Source organism: Perca fluviatilis, chromosome 7, assembly GCF_010015445.1.
Source record: "Perca fluviatilis chromosome 7, GENO_Pfluv_1.0, whole genome shotgun sequence".
NCBI classification, from domain to species: domain Eukaryota; kingdom Metazoa; phylum Chordata; class Actinopteri; order Perciformes; family Percidae; genus Perca; species Perca fluviatilis.
In genome coordinates, this window is record NC_053118.1 from 18,201,086 (window position 1) to 18,224,080 (window position 22,995).

General features: G+C 41.8%; 1 protein-coding gene across 1 annotated transcript in view; it reads right to left on the bottom strand.

Annotated features, from left to right (window-relative positions):
* Positions 1-1,678: 1,678 nt before the first annotated feature.
* The window catches only part of znf1035 (zinc finger protein 1035), a 32,079-nt gene continuing 10,762 nt past the window's right edge, over positions 1,679-22,995 (bottom strand). Inside the window, exons 2-4 of the mRNA XM_039805424.1 lie at positions 13,140-13,194; positions 10,709-10,768; positions 1,679-10,603 (exon numbers count right to left, since the gene is read on the bottom strand). Coding sequence (XP_039661358.1) covers positions 2,331-10,562 — 8,232 coding nt within the window. The 5' untranslated portion in view covers positions 10,563-10,603; positions 10,709-10,768; positions 13,140-13,194 and the 3' untranslated portion in view covers positions 1,679-2,330. The remainder of the gene's footprint in view (positions 10,604-10,708; positions 10,769-13,139; positions 13,195-22,995) is intronic.

Below are 22,995 nucleotides of genomic sequence, written 5' to 3' on the forward strand. Positions count from 1 at the left end.
ATGACGTTGACTTCGGCAGTATATAATTGTATACAACATAATGCTAGCATGTCACATATAGTAGATAGACTAATTAACAGATTGTTCCTTGAGATTCAAAAGTATGAAAAATATATAACTAAACCAAAGATTGAGATTGTTCTCTCCAGGACTGGAAAGGAGAGGCCTGTGACTAAAAGCCCTCTTCTGGCTGATTAGAAAGGCAAGAAGTGGTTGGGATATGCTATATAATTCATAATTACCAATAGCATGTAGCATGACCTTTACATATCAGCTTAAAAGGCAGTGCAGTCAGACACAGAAAGGTAGTACATATGCAGAAAGGTTCTAAGGACTTGAGGAAGTATTTTAGCATGTCAACCGTAAAGTTGACCATAAAGAGAAGGAACTACTGCAGTTAGTGGGGTAGTCTCAAGGCTTTGATTTGACCAGTCAGCAATGTTCTGCCGGGTGCATGTTGTTTCCTTCTGATTTCTTTGTGTTGGAATTTTAAACTCGGTGGATTTATGAGGACTATGGTTAACTGCTCCTCAGATCTCTGCATGGTAAATTGAGACAGCTAGCTAGACTATCTGCCCATCTGTTTTTTCTCTTGCACTACTATTTTACAGCGGCTCGGTGCTGTGCAGACTGGCCAGATTTTTGATTTTCTGGTGCTAGAACACGGCTCTTTTACAGAAACCAGAATTACTGTATCTGTTGCTATGACAACTAATGGCCTGAAACTAACCAGCTGTGCCACGCTCTGTGGGGCTGAGCCGGTGCTTCAGTTCCGATCATCCATCCAGACCAACTTCATATGGTTAGGAATATATAAAGCTCAGGTTTGTATCAGTGTTAATCTTTGCAAGGCACTTTAATTGTATGTTGTATTCTAGTAAAATATATTTTATTGATTTATTTTATTAGAATTCGGTTTGCAATGAAAACCCCAAAATGAATATAATCTTAGACAATGGTTGTGGGCATTTTCACCACTAAATCTACCTTCAAATGCCTTACAGCAAATTAGGAGAAACAAGAAAGACCACTACATTTTATACATATTTTGGAGAATGAAGACAGAAAACCAATCTGGGATGTATAACTTTTTGAAGTTTAGTTTTTAACCCAACCTACATCTTTAAACTGTATGAGGAAACCCAAACAGACAAGAAAGCACATGCAATCTCCACACAAAAAGGCCCAAGGCATCTGCTTGATTCAAACCAGCACCAATTTCCCACATCATTAACCACTGATCTGCCACACTGCCTGTGTAAGGAGACTATTGATAAGTGGTAGGTATACTGCGATTTATTATTTAAATTTTTTTGTGCATTTGCTAATAAAAGTAAAAAAAAAAAAGTATATTATTAACTAAATATTTAAAGCTCTTCCTTGAATGCTGACTATGGTTATATCTGTAAGATGACTTTTTTTTTTATTATTATTTGTAATAACCACACAACTTCTCAAATCCAGAATACTCGCTACATTTTTGCTCCAGTAAGTCACCTAGCTGATGCACAATATTAAACAAAGTATTCCCTATTACTTCTATTTTGTTTGTGGCAGTAGTATTAACTAAAAACATAAATGTCATTTTTTGTGAGTTTTAGACAAGGCTTTTCATGACAAGCTTAATTTGTTATTTTCCCAAAGTAAACAGAAATACAAAGAGAGAATGACTCACAAATATATTTTCTGGTTGACTTTACTCCTTAATTGAATGCATCAAGTCAAATTTCTTTAGAAAGGACATCATTGGGTTGTGAAAATAATATTCAATTAGAACACATTTTGTTTGTATATACAAGAAACTTGCAAACTAGCAACCACAAAAATGCAACCCATAAATGCAGTGAAATGTTAAACTGAAAATTCAAAAATGATCTATTGTACATTAAGTAAAAAAAAACAACTACCAATAGATTAAAATTTTTACAAAACAAATAAAAAAAAAGTCAAACATAAAACAAATCAACATAAAAAGCCGTTATCCCAGACTTTTTATAAACATCTCATCCCATCATTGTCTGTATTCATCACACAGAATGTTAAACAGCTTTACACAATTTTGTCATATATTTACAAACACTGTCAAGAAACTATGTAGCTAATTTACTGTATACAAGTTCAAATATTAGAACTAAAATATATACAATGTAAATAGAAACACAGGGAAAGATGCTCTGTCAGTCACATGAGCCAACATCTTTGTTAATATGTAACAAAGGCAAAAAATACAAATTGGATCTAAATTGTAAGGTATGAAGTAACTTGAAATCCCAAGTAACTTTAGCTAGTTATTCAAAGTGAAGATAATGATAGATGGTATGCAACAACCACTACAGAGAAGACCCAGCATGAGTCTGTTGATGTTCCTCCAGTAGGTGAGGAAAAGCGAAGGCTTTGTCACATTCTGTGCATTCATAGACAACTTGGCCGACATGACTTTCTTGGTGCTGCTTCAGATGAGACCACTGGCTGAATGACTTGTAGCACATTTCACAGCGGTACTCTCCAACTTCTTTTTCAGCGTGCAATCTCATATGCAAAGACAGATCTTGTGCTGAACTGAATTCCGTGAGGCACTGGGTACATTTGAACTTGCTTTCCAATTGAGCAGCGTCTTTTTGACGATGCCTTCGCTCGTGCTCTCTGAGGTACCGCTTCCTGGCAAACGTTTTTCCACAAAGCTGGCATTTGAATGGCTTCTCATTTCGGTGCTGTTTATTTTGATGCTCCAGAAGACCACTTTGCGAATAGAACGGCATTGAGCAAACAGGGCAATTGTACAAGTCCTCTCCGGTAACGTCAACCTCCTCCTCCTCTCCTGCTGCTTGATAATAAGTTGGAGGGGATGTCTTAGCTGATGGACTTGAGTATTCAGCCTCCATTGTTGAATGCTGTTGATGGGAACAGTGGTGCTGGCAGAAAGCATCTTTTCCCAAAAAGCTCTTGCCACAGTCTGTGCATTCAAATTCAGTATCTGATATAACATGAGAGCGACGGTGTTCTTCAAGCTTACTTTCAGAGGGAAATGTCATTTTACAAGTTTTGCATTCAAAGGTACCATCAGGATGTGTGGGGAAATGACACATCAATTCAGTGGCACTGGCAAAACACTGATGGCAAACTGGACATATGAAACCGTGTGATAGACCTTCATCTTCACCTTTAGTGTTATGCTTAGCTTCTGCTGAAGTATCAACATGGCTCATCAGATGGCTGTGGAAGCGCTGAGACGAGGAAAAACTATTGTTGCATTGATTGCATGGATATTCACTAGTAGACGATGATAGTTGATGGGTGGTCCTGTGCTTTTTCAGGTGAGACGCATGCAGAAAATGTTTATTGCAGTCTGAACACGAGTATGCCCGCTCTTTGGCCGCCATGCAACCGTGTTCTGAGAGCTCCTCTGGGTCTCTGAAACGCTCACCACAAACACCACAGCGGTATTTAAGTTCTTTGGGGGATACGGATGAACTTTCAGTATGGGAAGCAGACTTCTCATGTTCTTCCCTGGAAATTGAAGGTGGGGGGTGATCACCTGACTTAGTGTGGCTTTTCCGATGCTCAGCTCTGCTACTCTTGGAGGGAAACACCAGATTGCATATATCACATGGGAAGTTCTCTTCACGATGGGTAGACATGTGTTCTGCCAACTGCAAGGGTCCTGTGAAACTGAAGTCACACTTGGAACAACGGTACGGACGGCTCTTTCCATGGGTGTGCTTGTGTTTACGCAGTGCAAAGACTGAGACAAAACCTCTGCCGCATGCCTGACACTGAAATTCAGACTTGTGCATTCGTTGATGCTGCTGTAACTGGGATGCCTGGAAAAAACATCTACCACATTCTGCACATTCATGTGGTTTTTCACCCAGGTGACACCGCTGATGATCCTCAAGACTTTCTGATGTTGGGAATGTCTTGCCACACACGTGGCACGGGAAGTAAGGCGCAGAGTCGGAGTCGCTGTCCTCACTGCTGTTTTTTACATCTTCACCGCTTTCACCAGTGGTACTGACTTGACTGCTGGATTGTTGTTCAGTGCTGCACTTGTCAGGTACAGTTCTCCCAAGATCCTGCTGCTCTTTTTTATGCCATCTTCTATAATGTCTTGCCAGTGATTTTTTGACAGAATAAGCCTTGTTACAGAAACGACAAGTGAATGCATCATCTGGATGCTCTTCTCTGTAATGATTACATAAAGATGGCCTTGTCCAAAACCTGTAATTACACAGTTTGCAAGCAAAAGGCCTATTTCCGTCATGGCATGTTCTGTGGATTTCAAGTTCAGATTGTGTGTAAACCACCTTGGAGCAGTCAGGGCAAGAGTATTTCCTATTATTTTCATGTAGCTTCATGTGTCTTTCAAGATTTCCTTTACTAGCGAACACCTGCCCACACTTAATACATGAATTGCGCTTTTTCGCTTGTTCCTGTCTTCCATGGTCTTCAAGGTGACTAATAAGCATTAAGCCATCTGTGAAGCTCTGATCACATTCTGAACATTGGTACTGCACAGCTTTCTTCTCTTTACTTGAGCTGCTTTGCACCTGATTTTCTTCAGCATTTTGTGGGGATTCGTCCATTAAGTCATCTTTGTGGGAGAAGTTGGTCTGCAGAACCCCAGTGCCAGTTGATGTGGAGGAGTCTTTAAACACTAGAACAGAGTCATTCAGCACAAAATCAATTTGTGCTTTCAAAGGTACTTCCAACGGTTGGGTTGTACTTCTCTCTGAAATGCGTCCAAATCTACATTTCCTGTTGTGATTACGGAGAAGACTTTTATTCCAGAAGCCCCTGTTGCATATTTTACAGTTAAAAGGACACCTCATTGTGTGTACACGCAGATGACCAGTTAGTCCAGCTTTATTTGTAAAGGACATATTGCACTCTGGGCAGGAAAATTTATTGGGGATCTCACTATCATGAGATTTATCTAGTTTACAGATTAAATTAGCTGCATCACTAAGCTGTTCGTCGCAACTCTCATCCAAAGGCTCTTCTTTGATGTTTGGTATATTCAACAGATGGTGTTGTAGGGGAGCAGTGGACACTGGTGGTACCTTTGTTTCCAGCTGGTGTGCATTTAAAAAATGCTCCTGAAGCTGTGAAAATAGCAAGAAACGGGAACTACAGTATGCACAAGAAAAGCCTTTTGGTGGGCTTTCGGAGGTCGACTGTCGGAGTTGGCCAACTGTGGACTTTGATAATATTGGTGTGTTTTTGTGGCACTTTGTGGAATGACGCTGCATATAATCCTTCCTTATAAATCTCTCACCACAATTATCACAGGCATATGGCCGCTCTCCTGTATGTAGTCGGGTGTGCACACCCAATTGCCAGCTGTTCCCAAAAGCACGGGGGCAATGACTACATACGTATTTGTGCGTTTTGTTCAAATAAGGATGGATACGCTGTATAATTCTATTTCTCACCGCTTTAAGTGGGGTTGTCACATTTTCTGTTGGTGGATTAGTTTCCAGTGTAGTTTCTTTGGAAAACTTTCTGCACCTCCTCATCTTCAAATGCTTTTTCAGAGTTTTTTCATGAGAGAATGACGAGCCACAGCGTGTGCACTTGAATAGTTTAGTAGTATGGAACAAAGTGACATGTCGAGAAAGCTTAGACTGAGTTGAGAAGCTCCTTGAACAGACTTCACAATCAAATGTCTCCTGCTTTTCAGCAGGCTCCAGGCCAAACCTATTTTGCCAACCCTTGCCAACATCATCCAAACTGATTTTGGGAATACAGACTTCCAATCGCGTTCTTTTCCCTCTACAGCGAGTCTGATGTACTTCCAGATGATCATACCTTGAAAAGCAGCTGTCACAGGCTTTACAGCGATAAGGCTTCACTTCGTTATGTGTCAAAATGTGATGTCTCAGGCTTCGTGATTTCATGAAAGTCTTGGTGCAGAATTTGCACTTGTACTCCGATTCAACTTCTGTTTGGGGCTTTTGTGCTGCTTCTCTGAGAGTTGGCGTCTTTGACAATTGAGTTGCAGCCTCACCTTTGACTTTCGACTGCCCTTTTTCAACACCATTACAGAAAGCTTCATGCTGCAAACACATTATCTGACTTCTATATCGGTGTCCACAGTGCATACATGCATAGGGTTGCACACCAGTATGTGAAATAAGATGTCTCAAGAGTAACGATCTGTACCTAAACCTCTGTGTACAGTGAGAGCATTTAAACTGAAGCATCCTGGTTGCATTTGACCTCAAAGGCATAGGGACATGGCTCGGCTGTGAAGTGCTTTTACCGACATCACCATTAGGAGATAAGTCAGCGTTGAGCTCTGTAGTTTCCCTGCAGTTCCTCTGATGTTGATTTAATTTTGTGAATCCAAAGTACTGCCCACATCTTGAGCATAGAAGCAGAGTGTTTGTCTTGTGGCCACGGTGATGATTTTTCAGGCGGATTATCTTGAAAAACCTCCGTGGACAATAGGAACACTGATGTTGCCCCTTTGTCTTCGTGTCAGACTCCATTGTGACAAGATGTCTGGTTTGACCTTGCAAACACTTCTCATGATGAAGTTTAAGGTACAAGTCACGGTAAAACTGTTTTCCACAGTTAGAGCAGGAAAGGGGTTTGTCTCCAGTATGTTTGATCATATGGCGCAGCAAATAACGGCGAGTACTGAAATTATGTTTGCAAAATGGACACTGGTTTGTCGACGACCTAGATATATGTGTAAGGCAATGTTTTCTTAGAACTTGGGGATCATCAAATACCTCTTTGCACAAGGAACACGGTAGCGGTTTTGGTCCACTCTCCTCTTTTACAGATTCCATGGACTGCTGTGGTTTTAATGGTGGTCTCTCATCAAGCTGACTTGTCTTGTTTGCCCTCTGTTTGTGGGTGTCTAGATGCCTAAGGAGATATGCAGGATACTGAAACTGCTGAGGACAGTCTGGGCATTGAAGCATTCCCCTTTTAAGATGTGAGCTTCTGTGCTTGATCAGTTCTCCAATAGTTGGAAGAATCTTTCTGCAGACAGTGCACTGTATCCTCCTCTGGTGAACGCTTTTATGACCAATCAATGAGGCACGTTTCTTGAACCCTTTTCCACATTCCAGACAGCGGTATGGTCTTTGACCTCTGTGATTGCGTTCATGTTTCTTTAGCGACTGTGGTGTGTCGAAACACTTTTCACAAAAGTGACAGCTCAGGGAAAGACTGCCATTTGCTTCACTTGATTTTGAGTTATCATTACTCACTCCAGTCATTGTAGTACTTAAAGTTGCTGGTTTGGATAAGGTAGACAACAGTGAATTCCTGTACTTGAACATTTTGCCAGTGAGTTTAAACAGCTCATGTTTCTTCATATGCCTGTATACTCCAGAAGCATGACAAAAAACGGCTGGACAAAGATTGCATTTGTAATGTGGCAACGTTTTGGGAGCTGCTAAAAATGGGGGTGCTTCTTTTTTTGGTGTCATTTCCTTAGGCTGTTTATTTTGTTCATTTTTATTTAACTTTGTTTTCTGTTCAATTCCCTTTGTTTTTTTCCGTTCAACCTGTTCCTTTAATTTTACCCTCTCTTTTGCAAGCCGATTAACACACTCTCTGAAGCAAAATGTTTTAATATGTCTATATCGGTTAGATGGTAAAGTAAAGGTAGCGTGGCACAAGGGACACCGATATTTACCAGCAATTTTTTCCTTGCCACCATATATTGTTTCTCGGACACAGTCACGCAAATGTCGAGCCCTGTTGTAAGAGTACTTGAAAAGCCGTGGACAAAGAGGACATTTATATAATCCTGTTATCTCATTCTCCAGTTTTTGGCTTTTCCCACCACTGCGTTTTGTGGTACACAGACTTGATGAAACTGTCAAACTCTTGCCCTTGTGTACGTTGTGGAAGTGTTTTTTGGCCTTGTCTGCAGTTGTGAAGCTTTTACCACATACACTGCACAGATGAGTTTTGGAGATGTCAACGAGCTTTACGTCACATCCGCGCAGATTTGGATATGGTTTGTTCTGTATCAAGCTCTTTTGTGGTGGCGTTTTAGTTTCTTTGATAACGACATCAGAATCTGTAACTGAATGGTTAAGCTGCTTGCATCTTCCAGGTATACGCGTGTGTCTTCGCAGGCTACAAGACTGTGAGAAATAGGATTCACACCCATTACACTTATAGGGTGTTTTGCCAGTGTGAGTCCTCATATGCCTGACATAATAAACCATTTTGGAAAATTTGAGTTTGCACTTAATGCACCTGAGGCATCTGCGACGTTTTCCTTTTTTTGGTAGGTTGGAATCAGAAGAGAGCCGAGGACTTTCTTTGGTTACACAACACACGTGTTTCTCTGCTTGTTCCTTCCTCATCAGGTAGAGATCACAAGTCTCACAAAACTGGAAATTGTGCACTGAATGGCAACAATGGTGGTGTTCAATTAGATCATCTACATTGTGTGTTGTGTGTTTGCAATCTGCACAATGATAAGAGTTACTCATTCCGTTTACGGACTCTGAGGTCTTCAATATTATGACAGGCTGCAGATGTTTTCTCATTTGTATAGAGAATTTGAGTTGAGGTGCTTGTCCTTCTGAATAGTTTATACGGTTACTGTCAGGTCTGGCCCCAGAACTGTCTTTATCGTGACCTGTGTCAAGTTTCGTTTCATCAGCATCACATGAAGAATCTTCTCTTGACAGAGGTTCACCATACAGCATGCCAAGCACTGACGGATCCACCGCAGATGTGTCCAACGACTCTCTTGCATGTTCAGCAACATCCACATTAACACTTCCTGTTTGTTCGGCCACTGGACTTTGGTGTAGTGGCTGATGCTGATCTGGAGAAGTTGCATTTGTAATCTCTGCTGGACTTGTCCATTCCTTTCGTAGACAGGGATTTATGTCTGTGCTTGAGGTGTTTGACTGTGAACAGGATTCTAAACCATTAGAAACACTTGGCTCTTTACTGTCACTAGTCACAGGATGGTCAGTGCAAAATAGCTCTATAGAGGATGATGTGGTTTTCTTCTCTGCTGCACTTGTCAATTCTTTTTTTAGACAGGGATTTACATCTCTGCTGGAGCTATTTGGCTGTAAGCAGGATTCTGAAGGACTTGCAACACATTGCTCATTTTTGTCACTGGCATTGCTGAAATGACCATCACTTATCACAGCTACACTTCCAGAAGACTGGTGTTCAGATAACTGCAAACAGGATTCAACATCATGACCGTTGCTTTTCAAGGTACTTTTGCATTCACTCAGTTCACAGGTGACATCTTTAGAATCTGACACTTTCATATCCAGTGGATCTGAAGATTGATAGGTATTTGACTGGATCTCTTTCTCCTGAAAGTTAGTTTCCATATTTTCATCTTGACCATCAGTGGAGTTAGGATTTGGGGATTTCTGCTCATCAAATGTCTTATTTTCAAATGCACCAGATTCCTTTCCTTCAATTTTTAGTTCTTCACTTTTGTCCTGTGTGTCTTCTCTTGTATTTCCATCATGACCATCTGTTGGGTCGGGATTATCATTTTTTTGGTCAAATGATTCCTTAATTTCCTTTCTTAGGACTTTCTCATCCGAGTGATCTTGCTCATTGTCCAATGTAGTCATGCTATTTGGAGCAGCTGCAGCAATTTGCTCCTCCTCATTGCCATCTGTGTAGCCTTCTGTTCCATCACCAGCCAAGTTTTCATGGCCACTCATCGAGAGGTTTGGTTTTCCTTGAGTGAGATCTCTCTCCACATCCTCCTCTCTTTTCTGATCTGGACAACCACCATGATCATTTCTATCCTCTACAGTCTCGCTTCCTGTAGTTGTCGCCATGCTAAATGTAGTAGAGGACCGATGATGTCCTGCGTAAGATTTGACATTTCCTTCCATCTTGTCTTGTGCACATTCAACTATGTTTTCTCCTGTCGTCACATTTGATGTACTTGGCAGAATTACATTAGTCTTTGACATATTAGGGCACAGACTCTCAGTCGGAAGCATCACATTTCCAGTATCAGTGAAAAGCCATTCTGACGGGCTGTGTGTTGTAGCAATATTAATTTTTGGTTTTGGAACTGAATTACTTGCCATGAATTTACAAGAGGGCCTTGTTTCACCCACTTCTGCTTCCGAGCAGCTACTGACATCTGAGTAGTCTTCAAGAAATGATGTAGCTAGCATTCCACAGTCTTGCTTAAGTTCTTGTAAATCTGTTGTAAAAGATGAAGGATAAGATCCCAACGTCAACAATCCATCAGTGCCAAAATCTGAGATACTATTTCCGCATCTTGGCAAGTAATCTTTTTCCATTTGATCTACATCAGCTTGCCATGGTGTTTCCTTGCAGTAGCTTTGATAAAGACAGTCTGGACTGGGATTTTCAATACTGAGATTTGAGTTATAGTTTGTGTTGAAGTTTGAGTTTGTTGCAGGGGCATCATGTGGAGACACTGCATTGGGGAAGTCATGATGTCCAATCAAGTTCTCTATATGCTGGGAAAGACTTCCATCTGACTCAGATGTCCTTCTCAAAGTGCTTGGATCTGATGATAGAGGTGGAATGTTATGGAAGTATGAATCCCACCCTTTGGCCATTCTCTGCAAGGAATGGAAGCCAGGGCTTATTTTGCCCAATCCTGAAAACACAAAAAACATAGAATTACAAAAGACAAACTCCAAACATTTTCATGTAAAAAAAAAAAAAAAATATCCTACACAATAATTGAAAAGAAAATTCTGACCTTTTCATGGACACAAAGGACCAGGACTATCCAGGATGTGGGATACATCTAAATAGAAACCTGGGAAAATAGATATTAATATTATTATTGTGAACATTTTACAAGTCACTAAAGAAATGTATTCTACAAATGATATCAAAATTCTATCCAATACGAATTTGCCACTAGATAGATTTACAACTTGCAGTTCAGTTGGTTTAAAGTGTGGATGTTAATATGTGACCAGACAAGGGGGGGCTACACAAATTCCCTCTGTAAATTCTATTTACAGTAGTGGAGAGGTTTAGTTGTCCCTGGGAATCTTGCAACTATGTGATCAGGTGTAACGGTTCTTGCCAAAACTGGGATCCTCCCTCCCATAGCAGAGGTTATTATTTTATTTTTTTTAAAGATTATTTTTTTGGGGATTTCCCTTTATTACAGTGACAGTGGATAGACATGAAAGGGGGAGAGCGATGGGGGATGACACGCAGAAAAGGGCTGCAGGTCGGATTCAAACCCGGGCCGCTGCAGGACTCAGCCAACATGGGGCGAACGCTCTTACTGGGTGAGCTAGAGGCCGCCCCAGCAAGGTTATTTTTTTAAATATTCAAATAATATTCGAGTATTTAATGCTCAAATGCAGCCTGTTATTGATATGTGCTACACTACTCAGGCTTATGCATTGTCAATGCCACTATAAGCATGTGGTTGTTGTTACACATTCGGTCCACTAGAGGGACTTCCAACATTAGCCTGGCCTTGAACGGGACCTACGTCACGGCGCATTGCATTTCCGACACGCCGCTCTCCGTTTACTATAATTTTCCATCACTAGCACACAGTGACAAACACAAATCAACAGAGAACTCTAGAATGTAACATTATTTAACAAGTGTGTTGTACTGGTCAAATGTGAGGATATGCTGTTTTTTCCTGTTTTATATCATTTTTGGACTGTGGTATGGACAAAACAAGCAACCTGAAGATGTCACCAATACCACATTTGATGGCTATTTTTCTTTTTTTATACATCAAATAGAAGAAATGTTAAAGCAATAGGTTAAATCATAGATTAATTGATAATTAAAACAACAGTGATAGCTATACTTGACTTTGCTTTTTAAGGTTTGGCCAGGGTTAGTTGGACAGGTGTCTTTACAAGTTCAGGCTGAGTGTGGCTGTGTAGAGTTTTTTTTCTTTTGAGGCAGGTTCTGACTGTGTGAGCCCATGCACCAAACAGGCACTTATAATACCTGGCCTTCTTGGAGTCTCTGGGTGGGATCCTGGAGAGGGCACTGCTAAGGGATTCCATAGCCACATAGCTGAAAGATTTTATCACTCATATGGGCAACAGAGAAACCTGAACAGGGGTAATTGGGAGGAATGGCCTGCTTTATCTGAACCTTGATCTTTTGTGCTTTGTTAATGGACTTCTGTTCTTGTCATGTATTGTCCAAAACACCATGTGAGCATTAAGTAAGTCATAATGATACTTGTTACAAAACACCTTAAGCAAAAGATTGATCATTGACTTTGCCGTTGTTTTATCAAATATGGGGCCATATGTCTTGGAAACTCGGTTAAAGAGTGGAGCGGAGCTGTTAACTGATCACCATTGGGTGCTGAGTTGGATCAGGTGGCAAAACCAAAAGGTGTTGCAAGTGTGCAGCAGGAACACCTGGCATTTCCATATCTCATGGGAGGTTGGGACATTTGACTGGATTGTATTTCATGTCTCACTAGTACCTGAAGCAACAGACCCCAACCAACGCAGCCCCCTGCATTGTTTTAACACAGGGCTGATTTCGGTCTGAATCTGTCTTGCATGGATAGGTTGGACTCAGCCAAGACTGTCCCATTTCAGCTGGGAGAAGACCCTCTGAACAACAATCTGAGGTCTATCAACTGGAGTCTTAAAAGTCCCAATGAAACAGAAGTTGGAGCGTCTTTAGCTTCTGTACTGTGACGTATTTCCTTTGAGTTTACCCCAGTACTGAGGACTGTTGGCAATGGCTCCACACAAACCCCCCTGAACTGTTGTTACCGTTATATCAGGAGAAAGACGAAAGATTGGCCCTTCTCTTCTTCCTGTCCCCCTACTTCCAGCGCTCGTGAAAACATTACCAATGTCACTGTCTCAATATGTAACGCTTCTGTGGATTTACACACTGCATTAACTCATTCTTTGTCTGTTTTTTTTTTATATCTTGAATGCAGATGCTGTTCCTCCTTTCAAAGAACTGCTTCATATAAACTTTTGTTATCAAAAAACTTTTTCAGGAGTACTAAAAGCAATAGCAGTGACAATCATGCATTTCAGATGTTAATTTAATTATGTAATGGAATTCTTAGGATATTCACATCTACTGTATGCAATTTATTTTCAAATAAGCATTTCTCAAAAAAACAAACTCAAAAACTTAACATAGTATAAAGAACCTTTTTTTACCTGGTGTTGAAAGTCTGCTGCCATCTAAATCTCGAAAGACATCAATCCTGGCTGCCTGTAAAATTAAAAGGAAATACAATTATTATTAATGCGATCACTTGTTTTGCATTTTGTTTATGCAGGATAAAAAAATGGCATTGTGGCTATTGATCTAGACAAGACAGAAATCAAAGCTTGTGCCTGTGTAAAGCCAGAAATGGACTCAGACCTGAATTTTAAAAGCCACATTAAGACAATTACAAAATCAGCCTATTTTCACCTTAAAAATATATCAAGGGTTAAAGGACTTATGTCTCAGCAGGATTTGGAAAAACTTGTCCATGCTTTTATCTTCAGTAGACTTGACTACTGTAATGGTGTCTTTACAGGTCTCCCTAAAAAAATCAATCAGACAACTGCAGCTGATTCAGAACGCTGCTGCCCGAGTCCTCACTAAAACCAGGAAAGTGGATCACATCACTCCAGTACTGAAGTCTCTACACTGGCTTCTAGGGCTTTGACTTTTGCCCAAAAATCATATTCGAAGTTCGTTTGTATATTAATATTTGAATATATTCGACTATTTATTAATAATATTTTGACCATTAAATGCCTTCAGTTTAAAAAAAAAATTAAGTCAGACCCTGGATTAAACACAAACAGTGTGCTTTCGACAGGAAGTTCGGAGCTTTCACCGTAGCCTACGTAAGTGGTCTGATGTTTATACTTGTGTGCTGGTGTGTGCGTCGAGCCAGAGTGTGTGGGCGGTGTTGCCAACTTAGCGTCTTTTTTTCACAAAAGCGTCTAGCGACAAATGTGGCGACTTTCTGTAGAAAAGACAGCGACTTTCTGTAAAATAAAAAGAGTCGCCAGTATTGTCCAGCGAGCACGCCATGTATTTCTCTCCTGTGGCCGCCGAAACAGTCACCTTTCTTTTCTGTTGTGTGACTGAGGAGCAGCCCCCCCCTCCCCTCTGTGCTCTCTCCTCATGTGCAGCAGCACAGGCAGGTAGAAAGGAGAGAAGGGACAGGGTGCGGCGCCGGTGTAGGTAGGAGAGACAGCGGAACGCGACGGGAGAAAGACGCCGCTGAGCTGGCCTGGCCCTGGGCAAGCCTGCCTTCTTTGAGAATTAGGGGGGAATGCAACGCTACCGAGCCACGGCCGAGAGACGGGCGTCGCCGCGACGTGTAGTTACATTTTGAAATGCGTGAAAAAGCCTCGGAATCTGAACTGAAAACGTTTACAAGCAAACGCATTTACAAAAAATAATGCCCATAACAGGTTCGAATATTAAGGGCTGGCTAATATTCGTTCGAATATCATTATTTATTTTAATATACGAATGATATTCGAATAACGAAGTTCGGAGTCAAAGCCCTACTGGCTTCCAGTGCCTCAAAGAATTGATTTCAAAATACTTTTGCTGGTTTATAAATCACTAAACGGTTTAGGGCCAAAATACATTTCTGATCTGCTACTACACTATGAGCCACCCAGACCTCTCAGGTCGTCTGGGACAGGTCTACTTGTTGTCCCCAGAGTCAGAACTAAAAAGGGGGAAGCAGTGTTCAGTTTTTATGCTCCACATATCTGGAACAAACTCCCAGAAAACTGCAGGTCCGCTTCAACTCTCAGTTCTTTTAATAAAGGCTGAAGACCTAACTTTTTGATCTTGCCTTTCTTTAAATAACCTATTTTATCTGCTTTTAAAAGTTTCCTACCTAACAGTGCTTATACTGCACTGTAAATTTTATTCTTGACTTTGAATGTTTTGAAATTGTTTTTAATTGTTTTCTGAATGCTCTTTCATGTTTTATGTAAAGCACTTTGAATTGCCCTGTTGCTGAAATGTGCTATATAAATAAAGCTGCCTTGCCTGTGAAATGGATAAGGCTGCTATCCCTGTGCCACAAGTAGAGAAACCTAAATTAAATAATCATAAGATATTGAAAAACATTATTCATTTTTCAAAACATCTACAGCCAGATGTGCATGCTTACAAGTGACAACCTCGTTTCACTTACAAATTCTTATACTGGCTTGCGCTTGCAGGGGCTCCATAATGCAACCTGAGACCATTTTCTGAGGCAGTGAGAGTATTTTTTTACAGCTACTCGCACACGTGCAACCAGCAAATTTGAATTTTTTAAAATTTCATATTGAAAAACAAGGAGGGTGCGAGTCTGCCAGAGTTAGCCAATGTGTGTGAGAGGGGGAGGGTCCGTGAGTAATTAGTCAACTGCGAGGGTAACATCACCTACACTCGTGTGTTTCACTTCAGTGGCGTCACACTCATCATCCTTAAAAGTCAACCACAGCGAAACACGCACATGCTGTTGCATAGCGCTGTTGTTACAATGTTTCCAGGAAAATCATGATGTTGTTGTCCATAATCTATTCATGAGTGATGATCCGCAGCCGAGTTTGCCAACGACCGTACATTGGCGAGGAAAATTCTGCATAGAGATAGCCGATAAGGTGTTAGTCTTAGCCTAGTCTCCCACTGCCAGTCCGGCTAGTCCACACAGTATTCTGGGATGGGAGAAAAACATGCTCTGTTTTATTGGCATTTCTTTAAAGGAATACGCCACCATTTGTTGAAATAGGATTATTCACCGTCTCCTCTGAGACTGAGATTCGCGCAGAGCTCTGCGGCCGGCACAAAGTCACCGTTTCTGGGTTACTGGACGAGCAGCGGCCCGCCAAGCCCCGCGGAGCTCAGTCAGGGCAGCGACATTTGGTTGTCCAGCAACCCAGAAACAGTGACTCTGTGCCGGCCACAGAGCCCTGCGGGCTGCCGATATCTCTGTGCCCGAGTAGCAGTGTTTTGGCTGTAGCCTACTTCCACCCAATATAGTCCCAAGTCAATATCTGCCTAGGAAATCGTCTGGTCTTAATCTGCATTGCTATTTTTACTCGTTGTGAATACGCAGGCCACAGTAAGTAATTAGGTTTTGCTTTTGTTGTTGTTGGGTCACTTTTACTCACGACATGCTAACGGCAACAAAGGATTCCATTCATTACGCTAAGCTAAGCTAGCGGGTGTGCCGCCGGATTAAGACCATGCATGCACTGAAACAAAAATGCGTTTGCCCACCTATATAAATATAGAGGAGACAGTGAATAACCCTATTTCAACAAAGGGTGGCGTATTCCTTTAAACAAATCGTCTTGTGCTGTGCTAAGCGCCAGACGGAGCCACGGTGCCGCTACAAAGTAGCCTCTGGAAGGAACTTGGTTTTGTGGAACATGTGTTGGTTCAAAAGTTGTTTTAGTCACGCAACAGAAAACTCGGATTGGACAGATCGTAATATCCCGTGCATTCACAGATTTATTTGCATTTTAATGTCAATGCTGATGTTAGCTCCAACATTTGCCACACACCACAGTGCCACTCCCTCACTTGGTTAAGAGGTAGAGATGTGACAGCAGAGAGCAGAGGCCACTTCTATGAAAAAGTATTTAGAACAAAGCTAACAATCTGAGCAGCTGACAGAAAGCGAGTGAAGGAGAGGGCAGCCCTGATGAGAGAGAGATGAGGATGTGTTGTCTGGCAATTCGCACCCTGGTCACGCCTATAACACTATAGTGATGTTTGCAGATGACACCACTGTAGTGGGACTGATTACCAACAACAAAGAGGCCCACTACAGGGAGGAGGTCAAACATCTGGCTGGGTGTTTTTCAGACAATAACCTGGTCCTGAACACAACAAAAACAAAAAGGAGATCATCGTGGACTTAAAGGGATATTTCACCGCTGGAAAGATGAATATGTATTTAAATTGGGTCATTTATGTACTTAGCACAAAAAGTAAGGAAATTTGTGTTTGGTAGATTATTTCTCTGTGGTAACAATGCTTTTTGGCAATAAATCTTATATCGTTAGGCAGCCTGTTTAGTTCCCTTTCAAATGGTGCCCCATTTGTAAGGAACATGCATTTGTGGGATGAGCAGCAGCGCTGAGTATGTGGGTTGTGCCCATGAAAAATTTGCCAAATCTTCTCTGCCAATGCCAAACACCTTATTCTGCCATTGACTCGTTTGGTGATTGGTGGATTGGATGATTGAAGTTTGAAGAAACAAGACATATTGGCAATTTAACAATTTATTCATTTCACAAACAGAAGCCTCAGTAGCGTGTGGAAGAACCATACACAGTCACAACAGCATGGCACCTCCTCCTCATGCTGGTCACCAGCCTGGTCACACACTGCTGTGGGATGGCATCCCATTCTTCAACCAGCATTTGTCGCAAGTCAGCCAACGTGGTTGTGTTGGTCACTCTGGCACGAACAGCACACCCAAGCTGATCACACAAGTGTTCAATGGGGTTGAGGTCAGGACTGCTAAAAGTTCAGCTAACGCATTGGTAGCATTAGCGTTTGGTGGGATGTAAACATAGAGTATAAACACAGCCGTGAATTTGCGTGGAACGTAGAATGGTTGGCATTTAACAGTCAAACTCCACCAGAGGTGAGCAGTAGTTGGATACAAGAACCGCATTTCTGCACCAGTCCGTGTTAACATATATGCACAGCCCACCTCCACGAGTCTTACCCGACAGAGCAACATCTCTATCTGCTCTGAAGGCTAGCAGGACTGGTAGCTGGATAGCGGAGTCCGGTACACTGTTGTTCAGCCATGTTTCCACAAAAACACAGCAGTCTCTGAACTCGCGTTGGGAGTTTCGTTGAAGTTGGATGTAGTCCCAGTTTGTTGTCTAATGAGCGACATTTGCAAGCAGAATGGATCGGACAGGTAGCCGGGTAGCATTAGCTTTCCACCTAGCTCGAACTCCTGCCCTCGTTCCGCGTTTCCGCTTTCTCGCACACCGCTTTCGATGTCCCCTTCCCCGGCTAGCGACATCAAGAGACACCACAGGTCTGCGTTGCGTAGTGGGTCGAGTATTCCGTCTGTAATAAAGTTTCCTGCATATTCTCCGATCTGTACCAATGTATCCCGGTGGTACACATGTGCAGTAGTTTGACTGCACATCATTGCAAGGTTGCTGCTAAAAAAAGTCTTTGCCAGACAAACATTTTACATTCTACTGCAGCAGCTGCTCCGGCCGCCTCTGTATTGCAGCTCGTACAGGTAGCCACGAGCATCGGATTCGCGCACCAGATCTTCAAAATCCCCTTCTGTCATATCATCTTCAAAACTACCTCCCGCCATTGTGATTAGCCTACTAAAGTATGAATTACTCAACTTTCTCCACAGAGCAATAGCCTGTTAGCTTAGCTTCAAAATGGCACAATTTGGAAATTCTGGGAGTGAGGTCCCACCCCCTATGGGCGGGTTGAAAACATGCAGAACTAGCACTTACTACTGGCTGTAGTCCATAGCCTCTGATGACGCAAAACGACGATTTTTGCGTCAGAGGTTTTTTTTTCCAGACACAATACAGAGATCTCTCATCTCAGAGGGACTTGAGGGAGGGAAGCACGGTCATTCGAAAATAGTACCGGGTTTCTATTGATACAAAGCTTAATGCTAATCGGTGAAGTATCCCTTTAAAAAGAGATCCAGGCAGATCACACACCACCCACTTCATACAGTACAGGCCAAAAGTTTGGACACACCTTCTCATTCAATGAGTTTCCTTTATTTTCATGACTATTTACATTGTAGATTCTCTATGAAGGCATCAAAACTATGAATGAACCCGTGGAATTATGTACTTAACAAAAAAGAGTGAAATAACTGAAAACATGTCTTATATTTTAGATTCCTCAAAAGTAGCCACCCTTTGCTTTTTTGATAGCGCTGCAAACCCTTGGTGTTCTCTCAATGAGCTTCATGAAGTAGTCACCTGAAATGGTTTTCACTTCACAGGTGTGCCTTGTCAGGGTTAATTAGTGGAATTTTTTTCCTTATTAAATGGGGTTGGGACCATAAGTTGTGTTGTGCAGAAGTCAGGTTGATACACAGCCGACAGCCCTATTGGACAACGGTTAGAATTCATATTATGGCAAGAACCAATCAGCTAAGTAAAGAGAAACTAGTGGCCATCATTACTTTAACAAATGAACGTCAGTCAGTCCGGAAAATTGCAAAAACTTTGAATGTGTCCCCAAGTGCAGTTGCAAAAAACATCAAGCGCTACAACGAAACTGGCTCACATGAGGACCGCCCCAGGAAAGGAAGACCAAGAGTCACTTCTGCTGCTGAGGATAAGTTCATCTGAGTCACCAGCCTCAGAAATCGCAAGTTAATAGCAGCTCAGATTAGAGACCAGATGAATGCCACACAGAGTTCTAGCAGCAGACACATCTCTAGAACAACTGTTAAGAGGAGACGAATCAGACCTTCAAGGTCAAGTAGCTGCTAGGAAACCACTGCTAAGGAGAGGCAACAAGCAGAAGAGATTTGTTTGGGCCAAGAAACACAAGGAATGGACATTAGACCAGTGGAAATCTGTGCTTTGGTCGGATGAGTCCAAATTTTGGTACCAACGAGCTTTGGTTCCAACCGCCGTGTCTTTGTGCGATGCAGAAAAGGTGAACGGATGGATTCTACATGCCTGGTTCCCACCGTTAAGCATGGAGGAGGAGGTGTGATGGTGTGGGGGTGCTTTGCTGGTGACACTGTTGTAGATTTATTCAAAATTGAAGGCATACTGAACCAGCATGGCTACCACAGCATCCTGCAGCGACATGCCATCCCATCCGGTTTGCGTTTAGTTTCAACAGGACAATGACCCCAAACACACCTCCAGGCTGTGTAAGGGCTATTTGACCAAGCAGGTGAGTGATGTAGTGCTGCGCCAGATGACCGGGCCTCCACAGTCACTGGACCTGAACCCAATCGTGATGGTTTGGGGTGAGCTGGACCCCAGAGTGAAGGCAAAAGGGCCAACAAGTGCTAAGCATCTCTGGGACCTCCTTCAAGACTGTTGGAAAACCATTTCAGGTGACTACCTCTTGAAGCTCATCGAGAGAATGCCAAGAGTGTGCAAAGCAGTAATCAGAGCAAAGGGTGGCTACTTTGAAGAAACTAGAATATAAGACGTTTTCAGTTATTTCACACTTTTTTGTTTAGTACATAATTCCACATGTTCATTCATAGTTTTGATGCCTTCAGTGAGAATCTACAATGTAAATAGTCATGAAAATAAAGGAAACACATTGAATGAGAAGGTGTGTCCAAACTTTTGGCCTGTACTGTACAAATTGTGAAGAGGTGGATATTATGGCTGTAACGATATGCGATATGAAACCGAAATCGCAACGCTCAGATCCATGAACCTGTGTCGCGGTGTGAGAAGGCAGAATCGTGACACACCCCTTCCAACTCCCAGAGTTATCCTTCCCGTTCAGATTAGAGGGTGACACGGGAATCAATTTTTGCTGCCATCCCATCCCCACAAAAATACTCCCATATCCTGATCACGTGACTGCCCCTCCCCCAAAAGAAATCCTGTCCTGCAAAGAGAGAGAAAGTCTCCCGATTCCAGTCCCGCTCCCGTTTTGTTCCCTATGTTTAAACTTATCAGACTCTGTTGCCCCCCTGTAGCATGTTTGGTTAATCGCGGTCAAATCACTGAGGTTGCCTCGGAAATTTAGGCTATACTATACATGCATTACCTGCAGGCCTAGGCGATTTCATTACGTAATTCCTAACGGAGATTTTCTCACAGCGCCTGAAAATGGATTGAGGGGTCCTTCGATGACACTTTCAATTGCAACAGCTGCTTTCCAGAATCCTTTTGCCGACTGTGTAGTCGCTGACGCTGATTGATTGGCTTGTGAACAGGGCAGCTGCTTTGTCTTGCTCTGATAGGCTACTCTGCGGCTAGCAGTAGCCAATCCACAAACGTATCGTGAGTTGTAAGTTGTAATCTTTTGCCGCATTCACCGCATTGCAGCTGCATTTTTTTTTAAATTTAATCTCCGGCTCCCTTCCGCTCCCGTTGATTTCTGTGCTCTATTCCATCCCCATCATGTTACTAACAGTGAAATTGATTAACTCGGCAGCAGTGGCGGTTCTAGACAAATTTTACTAGGGGGGCCAAGGAGGGGCCAGTGTTTAACCAAGGGGGCACATAAAAAAATGGCAACAAATGATATTTAAAGATTATACACTTTATTTTACTTTAAAATCATATAAACATTTATTTTGTACAAGAATGAGTGCAGGTGCAAGAGAGGTAGGGCCATAATAAATGAAAAATGTCTACATGCATAACAATATGTAGAGTCCATCATGACAGAACACTCAAGCCATGGATGAAGATTAGACCAGTTTGGCCTGAAGCTCGGTCTTCTGTCCCCCATCAAAATTGTTGGAAATATATTCAAGTTGGGCTGTACTGGTACATCATTCTTGGACTTGCTGCTATCTGTAGAAATATGTACAGTAAACATAGGGCACAACTACAATATTTATTTACTTACAGTGGTATGCATGAGTTTAGACACCCATGCTAAAGTTGACTAGCCTGACGTGGTCATACTCAGATTCTAGTCTACCTCGAATGTTGTGGGCGGGGCTAAGTTCGGCTGGTATACAGGCTAAAAGTTGACTAAAAAGAGGATAAAAAAAAAAAAACATCTTTTGGAAATTGATCTTAATGCCTTAATTTAAAAAAAGATATATGGATCTAATTTCAGTTAGCTATTAGGCTAACTGAAATTAATCTCTAGGTACGGTGAAGGGTATGTGATGATGTGGGGGTATGGTGAAGGGTATGTGATGATGTGGGGGTATGGTGAAGGGTATGTGATAATGTGGGGCACCAAGGGAACTTTATCAGGATGCATATTATCCTGGATCCATGAAATAACTGGCCATTAAAAATAAAAGTCTGCCTGCCTCTATGGGAATTTAACAGAGGTATACTGAATTATGCCCCCTGTATTTTAAGGAAGAACATTTATTTATTTACGATACATTATTCATTCACAAAGAAAATTGGTGTCCTTAAAGGCTGGATTTTTCCTCATTTTTTTAACTAAGGCATTAAGATCAATTTCCAAAAGATGATTTTTTAATTCCTCTTTTAAGTCAACTTTAGCATGGGTTTCTAAACGTATGCATACCACTGTATGCATGTATATCTGCATGCATTTCAAAATGTAGGCCAAGTATTTACTTAAAAAAAGAAACCGAGCCATATTGACACAAAAAAGAATTTACAGCAGAAAGCACTATTTTAAGGACACACAGTAGGCCTATGATTAAATTGTAATTGCACTGCTTTGCAAATAGTAAGAACCTTCTTCATCAAAAACCTGATGGTGCAGTACTTGATCCACATGGATCCTCTTGCTGTCCCTCTCTCTGTCCCTGTATGTTTTCTTCCTCCTCACCCTCTTCTTCATCCTCCTCACCCTCTGTGTCAGAGCCCTTATTTTCATCACATGCCCTCTCTCCATCCTCCACTGACTCCTCTGGCTCTCCCTCTTCCTGCTCCTCAACACCTTGATTTGTTTCTCTGATTGCCGTTTCTCTCATATTTTTTTTTACTGGGGCAAAAAAGGACGCCATGTCCCTTCCTCGTTTCATGAGAACTTTTAGAAGAAGAAAAACGTAGGGGCGTGCATTACATTTCGTTGCCTAACCATCCCTCCCTACTTAACACGGGCATAAAACCTGTTGATTACTTTACTCAAATGTATTTGTTATCGCAATGCAACAGCCAAGACAGATGAAGTTACGTGGTTTACATCACAACATTGTGTAGTCTTAGCAAGGATACTGACATTTGGATATTCGCTTCTGCTTCGATGAGTTTGCTTAAATATGATTAGGTTCTAAACATATTGAGACCAGACATTTACTAATTTGATTTCATTATCAATGGGAGGAACAAAAGGAACACGGTGCAACAACAAATCACTAACAAGATGAAATTATTTGCTTACCTTCGACTC